The 23,285-nt window shown below is 42.4% G+C and overlaps 1 protein-coding gene across 2 annotated transcripts in view; it reads left to right on the plus strand.

The window, feature by feature from the left end:
• The window catches only part of GPATCH1 (G patch domain containing 1), a 56,082-nt gene that overhangs the window by 32,070 nt on the left and 727 nt on the right, over positions 1-23,285 (plus strand). For both annotated transcript variants that reach the window (XM_010848937.1, XM_010848938.1), the window contains exons 11-19: positions 774-1,070; positions 2,113-2,291; positions 2,807-2,934; positions 3,619-3,755; positions 4,383-4,549; positions 12,433-12,649; positions 15,531-15,638; positions 17,510-17,607; positions 18,647-18,792. In XM_010848937.1, coding sequence (XP_010847239.1) covers positions 774-1,070; positions 2,113-2,291; positions 2,807-2,934; positions 3,619-3,755; positions 4,383-4,549; positions 12,433-12,649; positions 15,531-15,638; positions 17,510-17,607; positions 18,647-18,792 — 1,477 coding nt within the window. The remainder of the gene's footprint in view (positions 1-773; positions 1,071-2,112; positions 2,292-2,806; positions 2,935-3,618; positions 3,756-4,382; positions 4,550-12,432; positions 12,650-15,530; positions 15,639-17,509; positions 17,608-18,646; positions 18,793-23,285) is intronic.

The following is a 23,285-nucleotide window of genomic DNA, read 5'->3' on the forward strand; positions in this document are numbered from 1 at the left end:
ATCTTTCTCTCCTGTTTTTTTTTTTTTTTTTTTGCCTTGCTGTGAGGCTTGCAGGATCTTAGTTCTCCGACCACAGACTGAAGCCAGGCCCTCGGCAGTGAAAATGCAGAGTCCTAACTGCTCGACCACCAGGGAATTCCCAGCTCCTTCTTTTTACTAGAACTTACCTCAGATATTGTGTTTTTAGAGAGACTTCCCAGGCTTTCCCTGCCCACTGTTTGTTAATTATCCTCTCTCTCCCGCTATGAGCAGTCCTCTCATCTAGGTCACTCCGTTTTTATTTTTTCCCCCCATAGTCCTCCTCTCATGGCAGTCTTCTGGTGTTGATTCTTGCTTCTTTAGGGTCCGTCTCCCTCATTAGTGAGAGCAGGACCTTGTATGTGTTGTTCTCCCAGCCCCAGGCCCAGCATGGAGTAGACGCTCAGTGGGCATTTGTGATACTAGTGCGTGACGGGTAACCGTGCTCTGAGCCCGGACTTATGCTAATGGAGGCCCCGAGACTGCAGTGTCACGTCCCTCTCTCTAGGAGCACTCGTTGGCCTGATAAACATCGAAGTATTGGCCCCCACTTTTGCCAAGTTTAAAACGGAGGTGTCGTTATTTTATTCCTGTCTAGTCCACAGGGACGGTATGAATACAGATGACACTGCATGTAAAATACTCCCCTCCAATTACATAAAATTGTGATATTGCAAATGTGTATGTGCAAAGGAATGTGAATATAGATGTCTTAACAACATATCTAATCTCTTTCTCTTTTTGTTTCTTTGTAGGGGCACCCACTTCAGTGTTAGAATTTCTGTCCCAGAAAGATAAAGAGAGACTCAAAGAAGTGAAGCAGGCAACTGACCTTAAAGCCGCTCAGCTCAGGGCCAGGAGCCTGGCCCAGAGTGCCTCAGGCAGCAGACCGCAGCCCTTGTCTCCAGACGTCGGACACTGCTCGTGGCACATGGCGTTGAGTGGAGGGATGGCCAGCACAAGAACCAGCAACTTCAAACCTTTCGCTAAAGATCCAGAAAAGCAAAAACGATATGAAGAATTTTTAGCGAATATGAAACGGGGTCAGAAAGGTGGGTGCTAGGCCGGGGTGTCCCACGTGTCACCAGGGGGAGTGTTTTTGCTGTTCTGACCCGCGGCCCAGATTCAGAACTGAGGTGTCCTGCTTTGGCAGTTTTCCTTTGCCCTGCTGTGAGCACTGAAAAGGTTCAAGGCCCTGGCTCTTGACCTAAGAAAGCAGGAACAATTAGCCTGTGTTTCTCTGTATCTCGGGTCCCAAAGATAGCTGTTTAAATAGAGAGCGTGCCTTGGCTAATGCTAAATTACAGGCCATTTTCTGTTTGCAAATGTTTGACTTCTGTGTGAGGGTTGCACTTCCTGCCAAGAGAACAAGGTCATTTCCCACTCTGTCTTAAGATCCTAACCATGTAGCTCTAAATCATAGTCTAAAGTTTGACTTACAAAGACACTTGGCTGTTGAACCCTTGCATGGGAAAAAAGTCACTCTGTGATCTTTGAAGTAAATATGGCAAGGCTGAGGCACGAGCTTGCTCACATACGCAGAAGTCCTACGAGAGCATGTCCTCAAATTAGAGGGGTTGGTTTTTCAAAGCATATTCTTGTGTACTGTGCCAAGATTTTACATCCCTGGTGTTTTCTTGTTGAATTAAAACAAAAAGAGAGAAAGAAGTGTTTTCTGCTCAAATTTTGGAATACAGTATGTGGATGAATTTTCACTGTCTAGAACTAGAAATAAGTTACTGGCTTTGAAAACTGAATCAAGCATTAGTCTCCCAATATTTTTCTCTGTTACATGCAGGAGGCAGAATTCAACAAGAGCATCATTTTGGGGGGTTAATAAAACATTTACTTAACAAATTATTTTGTTATCAAACTGTTCACCATGGTAGACTATTGGTGCTTCAGATAAAAACATCATTTTGAGGAAGGGAGCACAATTACCCGCCAAGTACCTCAGTGCCACGCTCTTCAGAACCAGGCTGCTAACGATTTGTGTTTGCTTGGTTGAACTCTGCAGTGGCGTGCACAATTTGATCTCCTAGAAGTTCCCCGTTTTTTCCTAGGAGTGAAGCAGTTCCTTGTTCTCCCCCATAGATGCTCTGGAACGCTGTCTGGATCCCGGTATGACAGAGTGGGAGCGAGGCCGAGAGCGGGACGAGTTTGCCCGGGCAGCCCTGCTCTACGTGTCTTCCCACTCGACGTTGTCCTCCCGGTTCACTCACGCCCAGGAGGAGGACGATTCTGAGCAGGTGGAAGTCCCTCGGGACCAAGAGGTCTGTTGCCACCATTCCCCATGTGCTGATTTTTTTTTTTAATTCTTTTAAATTATTTATTTATTTACTTATTTGTTTGGGTGCCTCAGATCTTAGTTGCAGCACACGGGCTCTCTAGTTGTGCTGCGTGGGTTCAGTAGCTGAGGCACGTGGGCTTAGTTGCCTCACGGCACGTGGGATCCCAGCTCCCCGACCAGAGATCAAACCCACATCCCCTGCATTGTACGGCAGATTCTTAGCCACTGGACCACCAGGGAAGTACCTCCTACAATGCTGAATTTTTAAAATGAAAACACTGTGTGGCCAGATACATTAAATCTTTTGGTGAAAAGCATCAAAATATACATGGCACTATAGAATAAGAAATAGGTTTGTTCTTTTAACTTGCAGTGTACTTTAGCAGATATATAGCATAAGCTGTTTTGGAATTTTGGGAGATTGTTTGAAAACTCGTAAATGGGGAAGCAGGCCAGCTGTGTGGCCACTTGATGAAACGGATGACTGTCTTTTCCCAGAATGACGTCAGTGACAAGCAGTCGGCTGTGAAGATGAAGATGTTTGGGAAGCTTACCCGAGACACATTTGAGTGGCACCCTGACAAGCTTCTGTGTAAGAGGTTTAATGTCCCTGACCCTTATCCAGAGTAAGTTTGATAAACCTGCCTTTATGTCAGTACTTATGCTCGTGTGTTAAAGCTTACTTTCCCCTTACATACCCATTAAAATTTTTGTTTTTCTAGGTGAACTTAGTTGTAAGTACTTTGAACTGCAGACTTTGCAGATTTAACTTGTTTTAATTTGTTACTAAAAAAATAAGCCGACCTCCATTTAGCAAACTTTATTCTGTACTGAAGATAGGAAACTCAGATATGTCAAGTTACAAAAACAAAATGTCTGTCTAATTTGTCACCTTTTTAATCCTGCACATAGAGTTTACGTTTAAAATGAAACTTATGTTTTCTGATTTGTTACATGAATTCAACAACTTATCTGATTGTAAACATGGCAAGAAAGCATATCCAGTTGAATCAGAGATTTTGTCAGAAAATTTAGGCATATTTTTAGCAATGGAACTTTTTTTTCATGGAAATCCATTGTCAGAGTTAAATTCTGGCTCTTATTATAATAAGAAAAAACTCCTGGCTCCTGAAGTCAGACATTCCAAATTCTAAAATTGCTTTGAGAAGCAAAAACATCTTAAGGGATCTTTTTAGTCAAGTTGAAGGGCTGCTGGTGAAAAACAGGAGATGAGCAGCTTCACAGGAATTTGATTTTAATCCTTGCAGTTGTTCTTAAAATTATATATATGTTTCCTTTTCAACCCCCAGTTCAACTTTAGTTGGCTTACCGAGAGTGAAACGTGACAAATACTCAGTCTTCAACTTTCTGACGATCCCTGAGACAGCTTCCTCACCTGTGACTCAAGCATCAAGTGAAAAAGTTCCACAGCACCGAGCTTCCGACAGTGAGTGGGGCTTCCCCAGGTCCATGTGCTGACTGTGGTCTCAGCCCCTACCCTGTTGGGAAGACAAAAGTAAAGGGTACAAGCCGTTCAACTACCCATCTAACCCATAGGGTACAAGCAGTGCAAAGTCTCCTGTTAAAAGGATTGTTTATATGAGTACATCAGCTCATGCTGACATGGTCCCGGTGTACACCATTTGTGACTGGGGCTCTGCCACATTCCTGCCACCTCGCACAGTGCTTGGACCATAAAGGCTCACTGATGTTCTTGAATGAATTAAAGAGCCATAGTTGGAGAAGGCAGTGGCATCCCACTCCAGTACTCTTGCCTGGAAAATCCCATGGATGGAGGAGCCTGGAAGGCTGCAGTCCATGGGGTCGCTGAGGGTCAGATACCACTGAGCGAGTTCACTTTCACTTTTCACCTTCCTGCATTGGAGAAGGAAATGGCAACCCACTCCAGTGTTCTTGCCTGGAGAATCCCAGGGACCGGGGAGCCTGGTGGGCTGCCATCTATGGGGTCGCACAGAGCCGGACACGACTGAAGCGACTTAGCAGCAGCAGCAGCAGTGTAGAGCTTGCCTTTTGCTTGCTAATTCTGATATTAGGTCTATGTCCTACCTTTCAGAATCAAGAAAACCATCCAGATGGGATACTTCTAAAGAAGAAAAGAAAGAAGATTCCATTAGTGAATTTTTAAGTTTGGCTAGATCAAAAGTTGGTCCAGCTAAACCAGAGCCCAGCCCATTAGTAAACAAAGAGGAAGCGCGTGCGACAGAATCAGTCTCGAATAAGGTATTCAGGGCTTTCAGGCTGTCTTTGCCAGGCTGACTGTGGCCTTTGCCTTTCCCAGTGGTGATGCTTTGCTGTTATTCGATAGCAGTGGTAAGCAAGCTTTTGCTGTGAAAGGCCAGATATTAATATTTTAGGCTTTGTGGGCCATACAGTACCATAGCTATTCACCTTGGCTGGTGAGTGCGAAAGAAACTACAGGCAATATGGAAAAAAAAATGAGTTCATCTGTGTTCCAGGAAAACTACAAAAACAGGCAGTGGGTTGGCTTTGGCCTATGAGCTGTAGTTTGTCTATGTCTGCTCTGCAGTTCAACAATTTCAGACATAGCCTTAATCATTTGAGGAGAGGTTATGAACATCTCTACCTGAAATGGCTTTCACTGAATGTCAGACACTGAAACAAAACTCAGTGTATTGTATAGAAAATATGATTTTTTCAAGTAACAAGTTTCCCTTTTATGGAGACTATAGAGAAAATATTCATTGGGTTTTTAAAAAATTATTGCTGTGGAAATTCCCGGGTAATACAGTGGTTCGGACTCCATACCATCATTGCCAGGGCTCAGATTCAATCCCTGGTCAGAGAACTAAGATCACACAAGCCGTGAGGTGTGCCCCCCACCCCGCAAAAAAAAAAAAAAAAAGACTGCTTTAATAGTTAAAAGTTGAGCTTAATAAAAAGTTGGTTTTATTTCTAATAGCCTCATTAAAATTATTTTATTTTTAACATACCTTAAACTTGACTGTTTAAAAAAACATACAGTTCAATGAGTTTTTACACATATGTAAGTTCATGGAACCAGCACCATAATCAGGATGCGGAGAGATACCATCACCTCAAACATTCCCTCATGCCGTCTCTTTGTGGCCATACCCTCCCATCACCCTAAACCCGTGTCAACCGTTGCTCTCAACTCAGTCTCCATAGTTTTTTGTTCCTTGAAGGATGTTATATAAGTGGAATCAGGCAATATACATAAATAGCCTTTTGAGACTGGCCTCTTTCACTTAGTGTCACGCCTTTGAGATTCCTCAGTACTGGGTGTGTACCCAGTTTGTTGCTTAATATTTCGTTGTATGGGTGCACCACAGCGTTGTGGTCCATTCACTCTTTGAGGACTTAGAGTTGTTTGCAGCTTTTGGTTATCATAACTAAAGCTGCTGTGAATATTCGTGTGTGGATTTGTGTGTGAACGTAAGTTTATGCTTCTCTAGGGTAAAGACCTAATTGTGGGATTGGTGGGAAATATGTACATACAGATGTCACTGTAAGAAATTGCCATACTGTATTCCCAAGTGCTTGTTTCCTGTATTTTGAAACTTTTCTTGTTAGGTACATACACACTGAGGATTGTTTTATATAGAGGTATTATGTTTTTTTGGCCACCCTGTGTGGCATGCAGGATCAATCCCCAACCAGGGATTGAAACCAGGCCCTTAACAGTGAGTGTGCAGAGTCCTGCCCACTGGACTGCCAGGGAATTCCCAGGATTGTTACGTTTTGTTGGTGAATTGACCTTTTTCATCATTATGTAATATTACTCTTTATCATTACATTTAAAGTGGGTTTTTAATAAACAGCGTGTCATTGTTATTAGGTCTTTTATTTTTAAATATATTTTGATAATCTGTGTGTTTTAATCTTTGTATGTTTTAACCATTTGCATTTAATGTTATTTGTAAATATAATTGGATTTTGGTTTGTAGTTTTATTATTTGTATTCTATTCCCTCTCTTTCATTCCTATGATTCTCCTTTACTGCTTTCTTTCATATTACTTTAATAATTTTTAGTATTCCATTTTAATTTGTCTAATTTTTTACTCTGTTTTTCAGTGATTGCCCTAGGAGTTACAATACACATACTTAACCTTTTCACCATGTATTTAGAATTGATATTTTATCACTTTGAGTGGAATGTGCAATCCCTTTACCCTCCCTGCTTTATGTTGTTGTCTTATATGCTACATATTAATATATATATATTCTCAAAAAACTTCAGCAGACAATATTTAAATTGTTGCTTTCCATCGTTATACATATTTTAGAGAACTGCTGAGGAGATAATATGTTTGATCTACTTGGATATTACCATTTCTGTTCCTGAAGTTCCAAATTTCCCCCTTATCATTTCCTTCCTTTAGCATTTCTTTCCAAGCAGTTCCAACAACTAATTCTCTTAATTTTCCTTCATCTGAGAATATCCTGTATTTCATCTTCATTCCTAAAGGATATTTTTGCTGGATGTAGAATTCTGGGTCAACAGTTCTTTTCTTTCAGTTCTTTAAAAATATTCTACCACCTCCTTCTGGCCTCGTGGTTCCTGATGAGAAACCTGCAGCCATTCACATTGTTCTTCCTCTCCTTGTAATGACATGATTTTTTTCCTCTGACTCCTTTTAAGATTTTCACTTTGTCTTCGGTTTTGGCTGTTTGATAACGATGTATCTGGGTGTGAATTTCTTTGAGATTATTTTGTTTGGGGTTTGCTGAGTTTCTTGAATCTTTGTGTTTGAACAAATTTGGGGCATTTTCAGCTATTATTTTCTTCAAATATTTTTCTTTTATAAAAATTCTTTTTTGCCACACAGAGTGGCTTATGAGATCTTAGTTTCCTGACTGGTGATGGAACCCAAGTCCTCAGCGGTGAAATTGCAGAATCCTAACCACTGAACCACCAGGGAATTCCCCCAGATACATTTTTCTGCACACATTCTTACGCTTCTCTTGAGACTCTGATGACATTAAATGAATTTATACTATAGGTCTCTGAACCTCTGTTCTGTTTTTCAATCTTTTTTCCCCTCTGTTTACATTAGATAATTTCTCTTGATTTGTCTTTAAGTTCACTGAGTCTTTTCTCTGCCATTTCCATTCTGCTATTGAGTCCATCCAGTGAATTTTTAACTTGGGTTATTGTATTTATATCTTTTATTTATTTGCTAAGACTTTTAAAAAATCTTTTCATTTGTTTGTCTCTATTCTTGGAGCATGGTTATAATAGCTGCTTTAAAATCTATCTTCTAATTCCAACATTTTTGTCATTTTGATTTTTGTCATTTGAGGTTGGCATCTGTTGATTATCTTTTGCAAGTTGAGATTTTCCTGTTTGTTGTGTACCGAGTAAGTTTTGTCTCTGGCCGTACCACCCTGAATGTACCCGATCTCATCTGATCTTAGAAGCTAAGCAGGGATCTGGTTAGTACTTGGATGCGAGAATGCCTGGGAATATCAGGTGCTATAGGCTTTTTGGGCTTCCCTGGTGGCTCAGATGATGAAGAATCTGCCTGTCATTTAGGAGAGCCGGGTTTGTTCCCTGGATTGGGAAAATCCTCTGGAGAAGGGAACGGCTACCCACTCCAGTATTCTAGCCTGAAGAATTCCATGAACAGAGGAGCCTGGCAGGCTACAGTCCATGGGGTCGTAAAGAGTTAGACATGACTTAGTGACTAACACTTTCCCTATTCAAGGTTGGATTGCATTCTGGAAACTTTGAATATTAATGTTATGAAATTCTGGGTCTTGTTTAAATTCTAAGGAGAATCTCGATGTTTTGTATTGTTTTGTTTTGCTTAAGTGGACAATGGACCTAATTAGGTTCAGGCTACAAGTTCTAACCACTCTTGGTTGAAATGCTCTTCAAGTTTTCAAAGCCTTTATATAGTACTCTTCAGATCTTTCCCATATGTGCTGTTCCTCGTGGCTGGTCTGGGATCTGGCTGGTAGTTAATCCCATAGTTCTGTTATCAAAGGCTATGGTTTGCTGTTCAGAATCAGATCCCTGAGCTCAGAGGTGAGGCAGAAAGAAACTCATTACCCCTGGATCACCCTATTCAGCTCCTCCTCTTCCTGATATTGCTGACATGCCTTTTAAGTCCTCCAGTTAGAAAGTTGGGGCTTTTGTTTCCTTGCTCTGCCTTGCACTTCCTGTGACTTTTTCTGTCTGGAGTCAAGTGGCAGGAGGGCAGACCGGGGAAGACAGCAGTGACATTCACTCCAGACTGTTGGAACCACAGCTCCTATGGTCAGAAAAAATGGTCCCCCTCCTGCTGAGCCCAGCAGCAGCAGCCATCCCCCACGCCACCATGGATTTGGAACCATGCCCTTTGGGGTTTAATGGTATAAAACCCGGGGGTTCTGGCTCTGTGATATGGTCATTGGGTTAGAAAGCCTTCTGCTACTGCTACTGCTAAGTCACTTCAGTCGTGTCCGACTCTGTGTGACCCCATAGACAGCAGCCCACCAGGCTCTCCCGTCCCTGCGATTCTCCAGGCAAGAACACTGGAGTGGGTTGCCATTTCCTTCTCCAGAAAGCCTTCTAGATTTTCTCAAATCATGTTGCGATAGTATTTAGATAATTTTGACTGAAATGTCTTGGTTCTTGCTTTTTTAGTTATTCAATTGTGACCGTAGCAGGGTCTCTTCCCCTTTCTGAGTTAATTAATTTCTTTCCCTGAATCACCACAATTGTGAATGTGCACACTTTTGGTGGAAGGTGGGGGTGGTGGTGGTTAGGGAGCTTTGTAGATGTAGTTGTTGTGTGTTTGGTGTATGTTGTTAATTGTTTAATTTCAGTACAGCTCCTATTATATTCTGGAAAAAATATAAACAAAAAAACCATCTTCTGTGGCTATCTAAGTGTAGAATGTCTTATATACTCATGTACATTTAATAATGTCCATATTTGCTCAGTTGCTCAATCATGTTCGACTCTTTGCGACCCCATGGACTCCTCTGTCCATGGCATTTTCCAGGCAAGAATCCTGGAGTGGGTTGCCATTTCCCACGCCAAGGGACATTTAATAATACAGACACTATTAAAGGTCAGGACTGTCTGCAAACAGTGTCGTTCAGTAATGGTCCATGCATGTGACTTTGGTGTTTGTGGTTTGTCATAAAAATATCAAATACATGACTTTTATAGGGAATTATGGCTATGATTTCCTGTGCTTCGCTGTTAGCCTCTCTCCTGACATTTTTATAACTTTGAAAAGTTTGAAACAATCTTGAAAGTTTAGATACAGTGTAGACAATTTTTTTTCCTGAACCACTTGAGTATGAATTGCCAGTTGGATGCCCCATCACACCCACGTTTTCTTTTAAAGAAGGGCATCCTCTTTTTATGTGTTTGTTTGGCCTCATCGGGCCTTAGTTACAGCTCACGGGATCTGTGTTTCATCATCATGTGGGATCTCTCATTGCAGTGCACGGACTCTCTCTAGTTGTGGCTCTCAGGCTTTGTTGCCAGGAGGCATGTGGGATCTTAGTTCCCTGACCAGGGATCAAATCTTTGTCCCCTGTATTTCACGGATTCTTAACCACCAGACCACCGGGGAAGTCCCAGGAAGGGCGTTCTCTTATACAACCACGGAACATCCATCACAATCAGCAAGTCAACATTGATGCGTTATTACTGCCCAGTCCTCCAACCCGTTCGAGATCCACTAGCTGTCCTTCACAGCCAAAGAGTGCAGCACAGCATCACCGCTGCATTGAGCTGCCACGACTCTTTAGTCTCCTTCAGTCTTGGAACAGTTCCTCAGTCTTTCCCTGACTCTCATGATCTCGATACTTTTGATGGTTACGGGCCAGCGGTTTGTAGAATAGTCCTCAGTTTGGGCTCGTCTGGCCTTTGCTTAGGATTAGACCCGCACCTGCATCTTTGGCAGGAACACTTGAGAAGGGGTGCCGCTGTGGTCTCAGCGTGCCCTGCCAAAGTGGCGCATGGCGTTGATTTGTCCTGTTCCTGACTCTCACTTTGCTTGCTCGGGTAAGGTGGTATCGGCCGGACCTCTCCACTATGAAGTTGGTCTTTTCCCTTTTGTAGTTAAGTGCGTTTATTTATTTATCTTTATTTATCATTTTTACTTTGTTTTTGATACAAATTGAAGAGCTCTGAAATATATAAACACGCTGTCCCTCATCAAATTATTTTTATCCCTGTGGACCCACGGTTTCCTATTTTACCCAAAGGGATAATCGAGTACTGTCATTTTTTTTGACCGCAGTGTGTGGCGTGTGGGATCTTAGTTCCCCGGCCAGCGATTGAACCCGTGCTTCCTGCAGTGGAAGCGTGGAGTCTTAACCACTGGACTGCCAGGGGAGCCCCAACTTATTTTAATGCTCCAGCTGTCCCGGTTTGGTTAGTTGAAGCCCCTTCAGTGTGGCTCCTGTGTGCCGTTGGCACATCCCTCTTACGCTGTGAGTGTGTCCTCACTTTCTGGGCACAGTTAGATGTTCTAAGCTCATCTTTTTATATCTCAGCCCCAATTCTAGAGTCAGTCCTTACTCCAAGGTGCCCTGGTTATTTTTAGTGGACAATGATATCCTTAATTTTTTTCTATGGGAAAGGATTTTACACAGTCACAAACTCCATCTTGTATTGGTTTTCTTCACATGTTTATAACTCTGCTTCAGAAATTGGAGGTGATGTGGGATATGGGAGGGACTACTGGCCGAGAACGAGAGCTCCACTGGGTAGAGTCCAGGCCCACCCGGGGCATGTAGCATGTGTGTGTTTATGTATAGCACATGTGCGTTGTTGACAGAGCCTCTTGTCGTTCCTGACCTACATTCTTCAGTGGTAAAACGGAAGGACTGAAGTGGATTCTGATCTCAGCCACTCTTGTGGCTGCTGTTTACACGTAGTACTTTAGATCGCCCATGTCTGTCTGGTGATAAGCTGTTGGGATGTGGGAACCATGCCTTCTTCATACCTTTGTCCCTGTTTATAGGATGGGGTATGTACAAAGTCACTAGCCTGACCCTCCATCCCGGCTGCTTTTAGGAAGGGTGACCTGTAATTGCAGAGGGGAGCTCCAGGACCACTTCGTCAGTGTGTTCCTCGCACTCTCCCCATTGTGTGGTTGTTCAATCACTCAGTCATGTCCAACTCTGCGACCCCAGGGACTGCAACAGGCCAAACTTCCCTCTCCCTCACTGTCTCTTGGAGTTTGCTCAAATTTGTCCATTGAGTCAGTGATGCCATCCAACCATCTCATCCTCTACACCCCCCCCTCCTCCAGCCCTCAGTCTTTCCCAGCATCAGGGTCTTTTTCCAATGAGTTGGCTCTTCGAATCTGGTGGCCAAAGTATTGGAGCTTCAGCCTCAACATCAGTCCTTCCAATGAATATTCAGGGTTGATTTCCTTTAGGATTTACTGGTTTGATCTTGCTATCCAAATGAGAAGGTCCCCAGTTTTCAGCACCTTTTATTGAGTACACTGTCTTCACTACCTTTCATGTTTGGACTTCTAAAGGCTCAGATAGACTTTTTTTTATTTTATTTTATTTATTTACTTATTTTTGGCTGTGCTGGGTCTTCGTTGCTGTACGACGGCTTTCTCTAGTTGCAGCAGCGGGGGCTACTACTTCTCACGGCGGTGGCTTCTCTCGTCGCGCAGCATGGGCTCTAGGGCACATGGGCTTAGTAGTTGTGGCTCACAGACTTAGTTGCTCCTCAGCATGTGGGATCTTCCCAGACCAGGGATCGAACCGGTGTCTGTTGCCTTGCAAGGTGGATTCCTAACCACTGGACCACCATAGAAGCCTCAGATAGACTTTTGGAACCGGGACAGAGGTGCTGTGCTAGTCCCTGCTGCCTTTTTCTGGGTCCGTTGCAGTTCTGATTGATGACCTATTTCCATGAGAGGTTTCAGCTGCTTCTACCAGTCAGCGTGGTCTACAGGTATTGAATCAGAAAAGTACCACAAAATGATAATACGTGAGTGATTCCGTTTTAGTTAGCAAATGTGTGGATATGGAGCCCCACACACGTGAGTACAGACATGAGCACCTGTGCGTGTGCGTGAGCCGTGCTCTAGAATGTGTAGCTCTTTTCATCCTTGCCTCTTCACCTCTGATTCTCATTTCACTGTTAATACAGGTAGTGAACAAAGATGTGGATTCACAGACTGAAGGAGAGGGTAGCCGCCCATCCATGGACTTATTCAAGGCCATCTTTGCCAGCTCCTCTGATGAGAAGTCTTCGTCCTCTGAGGATGAGCAAGGTGACAGTGAGGATGATCAGGAGGGTACCAGGGAAGCGGACTTCAAAAGTTCCCAAGAGACTCACTTGGTTGAAGCATCATCTGTGGCACAAGGTATGTCAGATATTTCAGACTTTGGAATCTGAAAAAGAAAACAGTGGTGTCTATAGGGAAGCTGCTCCTTCATTTGGTATCAATTTTTAACCAGGATAATTAGCAACTGATGATGTTTTTAAGTTTCGTGTTTTTTAAATTAAAACAAGTTTTATTTAAGTATAGTTAATTTACAATATTATGTTTCGGGTATATGACATAGTGATTCAAAAGTTTTATAGATTATACTCCATTTAAAGGTGTTCTAAAATTTTGGCTGTTCCCTGTGCTGAACAATATATCCTTGTAGCTTTTTTGCTGTTGCTGTTGTTGTACCTTGCAGCTCACTGGATCTTAGTTCTCGCAGTAAAAGTGCGGAGTTCTAACCACTGGGTCGCCAGGGGATACCCTGTAGCTTACTTATTTTATACGTAGTAGTTTGTATCACTGAATCCCCTACCCTTCTCTTGCCCCTCTCTCCTTATCGCTCCCCACTGGTAAACACTAGACTGTTTTCTGTGTCTGTGAGTCTGTTTCTGTTGCGTTATATTTATGCACTTGTTTTATTTTTTATATTCCCATGTAAGTGATAATGTACTGTGTTTGTCTTTCTCTGTCTGAATTATTTCTCTATACATAATACCTTCCAGGTCCATCCATGGTATTTGCAAATGGCAAAATTTCCTTTTTTATGGATGAATAATATTCCTGTGTACGTGTGTGTGTGTGTGTGTGTGTGTGTGTGTGTGTGTGTATACCATATCTTCTTTATCCATTCCTCTGTTGATGGACACTTAGGTAGCTTACATATCTTGGCTATTATAAATAATGTTGCTGTTAACATTCAGGTAGATGTATCTTTTCAAAATAGACTTGTTGTTTTTTTTTTTTTCCTGGAAATATACTCAGGAGTGGGATTGTTGGATCATATGATATTTCCATTTAGTTTTTGAGGAATCTCTGTATTACTTTTCACAGCGGCTGCACCAGTTTACACTCCTACCAGCAACGTACAGGAATTCTTTCCTCTGCATCCTCACCAACATTTGTTATTTGTGGTCTTTTTGATGGTAGGCATTCTGACAAGTGTAAGGTGATATCTTGTGTTTTTTTTTCATCATGTTTTGATTTGCATTCCTCTGCTGATTAGTGATGTTGAACATCTTTTCATATGCCTGTTGGCCATCTGTATGTCTTCTTTGAAAAATGTCTCTTCAGGTCTTGTGCCCATTTTTTAATTGGGTTGTTTACTTATAAAATGTTTTTGATGTTGAGTTGTATGAGCTGTTTAAATATTTTGGATATTTAACCCTTATCAGTCATGTCATTTGCAAACATTTGTTCCATTCAGTTGTCTTTTCACTGTGTTGATGGTTTTCTTTGCCATGCAAAAGCTTTTTAGTGTAATTAGGTCTTATTTATTTATTTTTGCTTTCCTTAGTAGACAGATCCAAAAATATTTATATGACTTATAGAATGGCAACCCACTCCAGTGTTCTTGCCTGAAGAATCCCATGGACAGAGGCGAGCCTGGTGGGCTACATTAATCCGTGGGGTCACAGAGTAAGACATGACTGAGCGACTTTCACTCACTCACTCATTCATAATCTTTTGCATTTTTAATTGAGATGGAGCAGAGTTCTTTTTTTTTCCTCCTCTCTGGCATAAATCTATGGTGTATCTTTAGAATGGCTATGTTTGATAATATTGATTTTCCTATGTGTGCTAGTTGAAAAGAATTAAAAAATAGTAAAATTTTCATTAAAAAAAAACTTCCTTTTTTTCATATGGTTGATGACAAGATGCCAGGATTAGTAGGAAACATTTGGTCATAATATGTACAGGGGTTCTTCTGCTTTCTTCTCTGTAGGGCAGATTGTGTGCTCTGGCTCACCTGTCAGATGGGCATTGCCTGGCACATAAGTAGCACTTGGTAGGTGGTTTCTGTTCTCATTATAATGAGTCTGACTCTTGGTTAGTAGCCTGTTCTACCTGTTCTGTTTACCCCAGCCAGGGGTTCGGGCATAGGATAGGGGGCCATCTGCAAGGGTGGGAGACTTTTCAGATGCTTGGGTGGATGGACAGAATTTCCCATCTCAGTCTTAGAGTGTTCTTCTTGCCCTTGTCAGTCTGTGGTAGACTTAGGTATAATTTTTAAGGGCCTTTACCCAAAAAGTTATGTAGAGATATAAGATACTATTTGTTTGTAGGTGACCACAAATGTCAGCCTATTTATTAATTTCTTCTGTGAAAAAAAGGCAACTTATTTTTTTAATTACACAATTATATGTTACTTGAAAAGTTTAAAAATTTAGAAATGTAGAAAGCTTAAGTCTCTTGGAATCCCTCTTTCCCAGAGATAACCACCAATACTTCGATACATATTTTTCTAGACTTGCCCAATCTTTCTCTCTTATCTCTGAAAACCAAATCATCTCTTCTTTAAAAATGAGATTATTAATGTGAACATGATAATTTGTTCATATTCAGTTTTTCTGCTCTTTGACAATTTGAGTGATGTGAAGCCTTCTGAGCTTGATCAATCTGACATCCTGTTTGTTTCTAAGTCTTTATTCTCCTGAGATGGCCCTCCCTCAAGGATGTATTTCAACCTTTTAGGTCTCAGGTGATGTGAGTGTGCATGACAAGCACCCTCGCCACCTCGGTGGTACAGCCACTGGGGCACCTGGTTGCAGGTGTCCTTGGGTGACCGACATTCCAGCTCAAATGTCCATGAAGTCAGAGGTTGGGCCTGCATGTTCTCTCTGTATCCTCAGCATTTGGCGTGAGCTGGTTAAGTGGGGTACTGAAGAAAAGCACATGTTATCTGGTGAAATAGTTTTAGACTCAAGTACATTGATGTTTGGCATGTGTATGTAATTAATACCCTGATGTTTTTCAGCTAGCGAGCCAGCACCCCAGGAGCCTACACCATTCTTCCCGATTCAGAAGATGCAGATAGATGAAAGAGAGGCGTTCGGCCCACGGCTGCCCCCAGTCTTCTGCCCCAGTGAGTCGAGAGTGCTTTGCGTCATCCATTTGCATGGACCCAGAGTCTCCCCCTAGGATAGGACAACTCTAATCACGTCGTTCCACCCACTAACATAATCCAGCACGGGGCCACCCAAATATATACATTTCTTCCTCGCTTGTCTGTTCTCAGCCACACTTGGAAAATCAGTGCTTCCACCTTGTACCTAAATGATAGTAGCTGCTCTTCAGTCTCAGACACCTTCAATCTTCTTTTTAACAGAAGGGTCCTTAGTATCACTTTCACGCATTGGAGAAGGAAATGGCAACCCACTCCAGTGTTCTTGCCTGGAGAATCCCAGGGACGGGGGAGCCTGGTGGGCTGCCGTCTATGGGGTCGCACAGAGTTGGACACGACTGAAGCAACTTAGCAGCAGCAGCATAGAAATTTAAAAAAAAAATTAAAAATCTAGGACACAAAGATGGAACAGGAATTGTAGAGAGAAGGATATTCTGATACTTTTATTTTTAATCCTTTGGCTAATGTAGCAAAAAAATAAATAAACAAAACTAATCCTTTCAGCAGTAAATACAGCTCATTCTCCTCCCCCAGTGTCTGTTGACAACTTCCGTTTGTTGCCAGCTTAAATTGACTTCTCACCTTAAAATGTTTATACTGGTTTATCATCTCTTTGAAAGCTGGGTTAACACACATCTGATAATAGGGCCCAGATGTATAAATGACATAAAATTCTCTTACCTACTTTATGGTTTCCTGTAGTACCCACTTACACATATCGGTTTGGTTAATTAACCCAGCCTTCAAAGAAATGATAGAAAGCAGAGAGGAGTAAAAAGTGTGAGGTCTTGACAAATTGTGGTGAATGTATTTCTCATCTCTATAGTTGTTCAGATCCTTAGTTTAAAAATACGTGTGTCAGTACCTGAAAGCTAAGTTACTTATGGCTGTTTCCCAGAACAGCCCTTGATATCTTTGTAATAGTTAATAACCTAATTTGGTCTATGAGTTATTTTCCAAAAACTAGCATTAAAACAAAATAGTTTGGGGAGGTCAAATTTGGAAATATCTGACCACAACATAATACTAGAAAGTTGCAGATATCTGTTCACCTGGTTTGAAAAATAAACTGTATTTGTGAAATACCTTGGAGCTTTTTTTTAAGTAGATAAAAGTTGATTTAATGTTTTACAGTGTTTCTACTCTGGATAGTCTTCTGCTGGTTTGATGACTGGAAGTTCATGAAAACAATTCGGTCGGAATTTGGAGATGGAGAATTTGAGCTCATGCAACTTGTTTAGTCATTTTTAATGATCACGTACACTATGTTCTTTTGATGCTAAGTTTTTAGTGTTTCCAGGTATAAGACGAGCTCATGTGAAATGTGCTTTTGGCAAGGGAGGAGGCTTTCAGAGGGCCTGGCGGTTACGGCTTTGGGGTTCATGTTTATGGTCCCTTCTGATCCTCTCTACGTCCCTAAGGGGATAAGGATTCTTGTTTTCCCCTTTTTTCAGATGGGAAAACAACATGTCAAAGATCACAGAGCTGGTGACAGAGCCAGATGCAGATTCTGATCCGTCTTTGAGTTTACCCAAAGATGTTAAATTACAGAAAGCTTGTAGGTATTCTAGTCTGACTTTATCTTCATCTGGCAGATAAGGCTGTGGCCAAACACTAGTTGGATCAAACAGGTCTTAGGTTGAGGTTTCTGGCAGTTTCTAAATACAGAGCTACAGTGTGACACACTAATCTGCTTGTTTACCAGTGAGGTAGGGCTGGAGTTCTGCCTTAATGGTAAACATTTTATCTGCGTCATTACTGAATTCAGTAATTTAGCCTTTTTTTCCCCATGGGTGCCTCTAGTTCATGTCTTTATTACGTCTGTGTTTCAGATACACGTCAAAAACTTGAGGCACCTCTCAAAGAGAAACATAAAAAGAACAAAGAAAAACACAAGACCAAGAAAGAGCATAGACGGAAGAAAGAGAAGGTGAGTAACTTCTGGGTGTGTGGTGTCAGATGCCCCAGCCTCCAGGAAGCCAGTCAAAGAGGGATGTGGCCACAGGTCTCTCACTGACTTGACTTAATATCAATTCAGTGTAACCCCTTGATTTCAAAAACACTTTGTTTTTCTTTCAGACAGAATATTTTAATTTATTCCGTTGTACTTAATTTTTTTTTAAATTCATGAACATTAAAAAGTAGGAAATAAGAACATTTAATATCTTAGAGTTGGGAATTCCCTGGTGGTCCAGTGGTTAGGACTCAGCACTTTTCACTTCAGGGACCTGGGTTCTATCCCTAGTCGGGGACCTAAGGTCCCACAAGTTATGCAGCTGAAAATAAATAAATAAATAAATATCTTAGAATAATGGTTGAGTATTAAGTAATAAAACAGTTAATTACTAACTTTAATAAAATAATTGTTTAAATAATTAAATAATAAGAGCATTTAATATTGATTATTATTCAATATAAAAAGAAGGTATTAGTTTGAATATTTCTCAACTACTTTGTCATCACTACCAATAGAGACTTGGGTCTGTAGCTTGTCATTTGAAGTGATAGACACTTGAAGAACACCATTGACAGCCCTTACCTCAACATCGGTATCTTCTTTTGCATTATGGTGCAGACGTTTAATTCAGTTAACGTTAGTGCTGGGCTCCCACAGTGGTCTGGGCAGTAGGAGAACTGATTAGAAACAGCTCCACTTTTAGCTCCCAGAAAACAGAATTCTTGAGCATGGAAGATAGGAGAAGTTCTCCTGGAGTGAAAGGAAAGGAACTGGTGCTGACAAGTTTGAAAACCAAACTCCCTTGTTTCTCAACAGCCTGTGTACTGTCCTCTAACCTTCGCCCAGTTTTTTCTTCGTGCTTAACCACTGGACCGACCACCAGGGAAGGCGCTTCGGTTTTGTTTTTGAATGACTCCAGCAACCAAATGCCTCATTAGCCTGTAATTGTGCTGAATAAGGGATGGAAACACCTATTTGTTCTCCTTAAAGTTATTTATTTACTTTTTTTCAGAAAAAGAAACACCGAAAACACAAGCACAAAGGCAAGCAAAAGAATAAAAAATCAGAGAAAAGTAGTAGTTCTGAGAGTACAGACAGCAGCGACAGCCAGAGTGAAGAAGGGCCCACAGACCTGTCACCCCAGGAGTTGCTGAGACGGTAGGCAGCGCAGAGGCGGATTGAAACCTTGCCATGTTTGCTTAGAGGCAAATGTCAGGAATGATAGATTTGTGTGTTGACTCAGCTTTTTATAAAGTTAACTTTTAATTGCATAAGTAATACGTAAATATATTATTGCTGTGAACATTCAAATCTTACAGGTAAAACTGTGACCAGTTTCCCAAATCTCTCTTCTCTCCACAGTCCCCTCAGTTGTCAGATGCTTTGTAACTTTGAAGACTTTTTTACACAACTACACACACACACACACACACACACAGGTACATACACATTTTGTTTCACATTTTTAACATAAATCTAGTCCATGGAATTTTCCAGGCAAAAGTACTGGAGTGGGTTGCCATTTCCTTCTCCAGAGGATCTTCCCAACCCAGGGATCGAACCCGGGTCTCCCGCATTGCAGGCAGATGCTTTACCATCTGAAACACCAGGGAAGCCCTTAAAAGCAAGGAATAAATACCACCAAACTGTTGTCAAAAGTGGCTCTATCCATTTGAACTGTGAAGTACCTTGTTGTTACATCAGCTACAAGCAGCATGGAGATGTTTGGCAGCCTGATGGGTGAAGAATGGCATGTCATCTTCACTGCATTTCCTGGATCAGTAACGAGGCCGAGTATCCTTTGCTTTGTGTCTCAGCGTTTCCTGTGGGCTCCTTTGTGAATAACGTGCTCCTGAACATTTCACAATGTTCTGTCCTCTGTTAGACTGTTTTTCTGGATTTTAGGTACTGTTTTACTGATTTTTAGGAATTATTATTAAAAAAATTAAAAACAAATTTTTTGGACCACACTGTGAGGCATGCAGGTAGTATCTTAGTTCTCTGTTCAGTTCACCTTAGTTCAGTTGCTCAGTCATGTCCGACTCTCTGTGACCCCATGGACTGCCGCACACCAGGCCTCGCCATCCATCACCAAGTCCTGGAGTTTACTCAAACTCATGTCCATTGAGTCAGTGATGCCATCCAACCATCTCATCCTCTGTCGTCCCCTTCTCCTCCCGCCTTCAGTCTTTCTCAGCATCAGGGTCTTTTCAAATGAGTCAGTTCTTTGCATCAGGAGTTTCAGCTTCAGCATCCATCCTTCCAATGAATATTCAGAACTGATTTCCTTAAGATGGACTGGTTGGATCACCTTGCAGTCCTAGGGACTCTCAAGAGTCTTCTCCAATAACACAGTTCAAAAGCATCAATTCTTTGGTGCTCAGCTTTCTTTATAGTCCAACTCTCACATCCATACATGACCACTGGAAAACCCATAGCCTTGACTAGATGGACGTTTGTTGGCAAAGTAATGTCTCTGCTTTTTAATATGCTGTCTAGGTTGGTCATAACTTTTCTTCCAAGGAACAAGCATCTTTTAATTTCATGGCTGCAATCACCATCTGCAGTGATTTTGGAGCCCCAAAGTATAAAGTCTGTCACTGTTCTCACTGTTTCCCCATCTATTTTCCATGAAGTGATGGGACCAGATGCCATGATCTTAGTTTTCTGAATGTTGAGCTTGAAGCCAACTTTTTCACTCTCCTCTTTCACTTTCATCAAGAGGCTCTTTAGTTCCTCTTCACTTTCTGCCATAAGGGTGGTGTTATCTGCATATCTGAGGTTATTGATATTTCTCTTGGCATCTTGATTCCAGCTTGTGCTTCATCCAGTCCAGCGTTTCTCATGATGTACTCTGCATATAAGTTAAATAAGCAGGGTGACGATATACAGCCTTGACGTACTCCTTACTCTTTTCCCAATTTGGAACCAGTCTATTGTTCCATGCCCAGTTCTAACTGTTGCTTCCTGACCTGCACACGGGTTTCTCAGGAGGCAGGTCAGGTGGTCTGGGATTAGCAAACCCGTGACCCTTGCAGTGGAAGCAGAGAGTCTTAACCACTGGACTGCCAGAGAAGTATCCCCCTAACCCTCTTTTTTTTTTTTTTTTTTAACATTTAAAAATTTATAAAAAGATTTTTAGAGACTAAAAAATAATTCTGGATAGTCATCCTTTGTGTTCTAGAGTGTTACCTGTTACATGACTTTTGTTGAATAGAAGCTTTAATTTTTGGTACACTCAATTTTACTAGTTTTTTTTTTTGTTGGTGGTGGTGTGTTTTACATTTTGTCTTTTAAAGGCCTTCCCTAATGTAAGATTTTGTATATGTATGTAGACTGTCCTCATGCTTTTTTCAGTTTTGTTTTCATTTAGTTTATTTGAGTTGTTTTATTTTCCTTTTTTTGTGAACAGAGTAGTATAGGCATCCAACTTAACTTTCTCCAGATAGATGGCCAGTTGTAAATATTAGTGAGAGTGAATAAACGAGCTGTGATTTAAAAGAACCCCTGAATCCCAGTGGCTCAGCCAATGAAGCATCAATGGGACTGAGAAAGTTACTCAGGATCCCAGTTTGTTCCACTGTAGCATGTGACCCTCAGAGGAGGGGAATGGATTGGAAGATGGTTCTGGAGGTTGTTATGGCCCTGCCTGCAAGTCCTGGTTTCTCTTCCCTTCCAGCCCATAGCCCAGGGCAGACCCTGCTGTCTACCACAGGACTGGGTAGGGGAAGTCCAGGTGTGGGCCCAGGATGAAGAGAGACGAAACAGGCTTCTCATGTTGTGGAGCATGGGTTCTAGGGAGCATGGGCTCAGTAGTCGTGGTTCCCAGCCTCTAGAGCACAGGCTCAGTGGTTGTGGTGTACGGGCTTAGTTGCTCCAAGGCATGTGGGATCTTCCTGGACCAGGGGTCGAACTGGTGTCCCCTGCAAGGCAGATCTTAACCACTGGACCACCAAGGAAGCCCGTCCACTCTGTTTTAATTCCTATGGCCTTATAGTTATTTGCTATCTGGAAAGACAAGTGCCAGCCCCATGTTCTTTTTCACTTATGTCTTTCCAGTAGACAGGACATTCTCATGGTTCAAAAGCACAAAGATATGAGCATTTCAGTTTAATCCAGAGCCCCCTGAAGCAGCTGTGCTGTTTCTGGTCTCCCTTTTCTCAAGGCACGTGCCAGTAAGGCACTGGGAGGCACCCACATGGGTGTGGGCTCCTTTAATCCTCACACACCCCGTGACTCGTGTCCCCTTAGTTCATAGGCAGGGAAAGCAAGGCCCAGAGAGGCAATTACCAACACCTGATATCATCACCCTTGACTATCTGGGGCCACGTAATGAGTCATTCCTGCAGAGAGGCACTTGCACACTTGGAAGCCCCTCGATGCCCATCCGGAAGGTGTGGTGGAGTGTGCCAAGCATAGCAGTCAGAAAACATGGGCTGCTTGCTGATTGGCATCTGAAACTTAACAATAAGAGGCCAAAAGCTACAGAATAGTGTATACAGTTGGTACTATCATCCTCACTCCTTTGGATTTCTCCGTGTACACCTGTATGTACATCTTTGCAGAGAAGAGGACTGGAGGGGTTCTTACACTCCTGAGAGCACTTATCACTGAGGCAGGGCCTGGGATGGGGGGAAGGCAGGGGCAGAGGTGTGAAGTGTATTTAAATATTGCTCTCGTGGTTGTTAAAGGTATAGTTTCCATAGCCCCTCAACCCTAAGCCTCCTAGACTCTCCACAGAGAGACCGGGGGCCTGTCCATCTTTCGTGCCTCATTCCACTCCGTGTATTACTTGTCTGCATCTGTCTCCTGCCAGGGGTGGTTTTTTTTTTTCCATTTACTTTTTTGTTTGTTTGGCTTCCTTGGGTCTTAGTTGCAGCATGCGGGATCTTTTGTTGCAGCACTTGGACTCTCTGGTTGTGGCACAGGGCCTTCGTTGCTCTGCAGCATGTAGGATCTTAGTTCCTGGACCCAGGGATTGAACCCACATCCCCTGCCTCACAAGGCCGGTTCTTAACCACTGGACCACCAGGGAAGTCCCTCCTGTGAGAAGCATTTTGAGGGTCACAACCATATGGGTCTTACTTGCATCCCCAGCACCTGGCTGAGGTCTCACTCTTGTCAAGGGCCCCTGATGCTTTTCTTCAGTGACGGTACGGCCTCGTTCTAGATGGCATTGCAGTCTGCCACCCCGCCTCCCCCAACTCCATCCTCTCCCCAGGAGGCACTGATCTGCGTCTTGTCCCTCTAAGTTAGCTTTGCCCATTCTAGAATTTCACAGACCTGGAATCATACAGTGGAGTACCCTCTTTAGTGCACTCACATCATAAGCTCATCGTTCCATGCATTCTCACTACCTGAATTTACCTAGATCAAGGACTAAACCAGCACTCCAGAAACCCCTGCTCACTTACGATCCCCACTCCTAGCCCCAAAGGCAGCCATTCTGGCTTCTGTCATCGCTGATTACTCTTGCTTGTTTTTGAGATTTATTTAAGGGACCTTACTAGGAGCTCTTGCATCTGGCCTGTGGGATTCCTCCGTACCGTCCTGGTAACAACTGGTTCGTTCTCATTGCCATGGAGTATTCTTTAATAGGATACACCACAGAGTATTCTTCTATGCTGTTGTTGGGGGCCTTTGGTATTCCA

Source organism: Bison bison, unplaced genomic scaffold, assembly GCF_000754665.1.
Source record: "Bison bison bison isolate TAMUID 2011002044 unplaced genomic scaffold, Bison_UMD1.0 scf7180017864280, whole genome shotgun sequence".
In the NCBI taxonomy this organism is placed as follows: domain Eukaryota; kingdom Metazoa; phylum Chordata; class Mammalia; order Artiodactyla; family Bovidae; genus Bison; species Bison bison.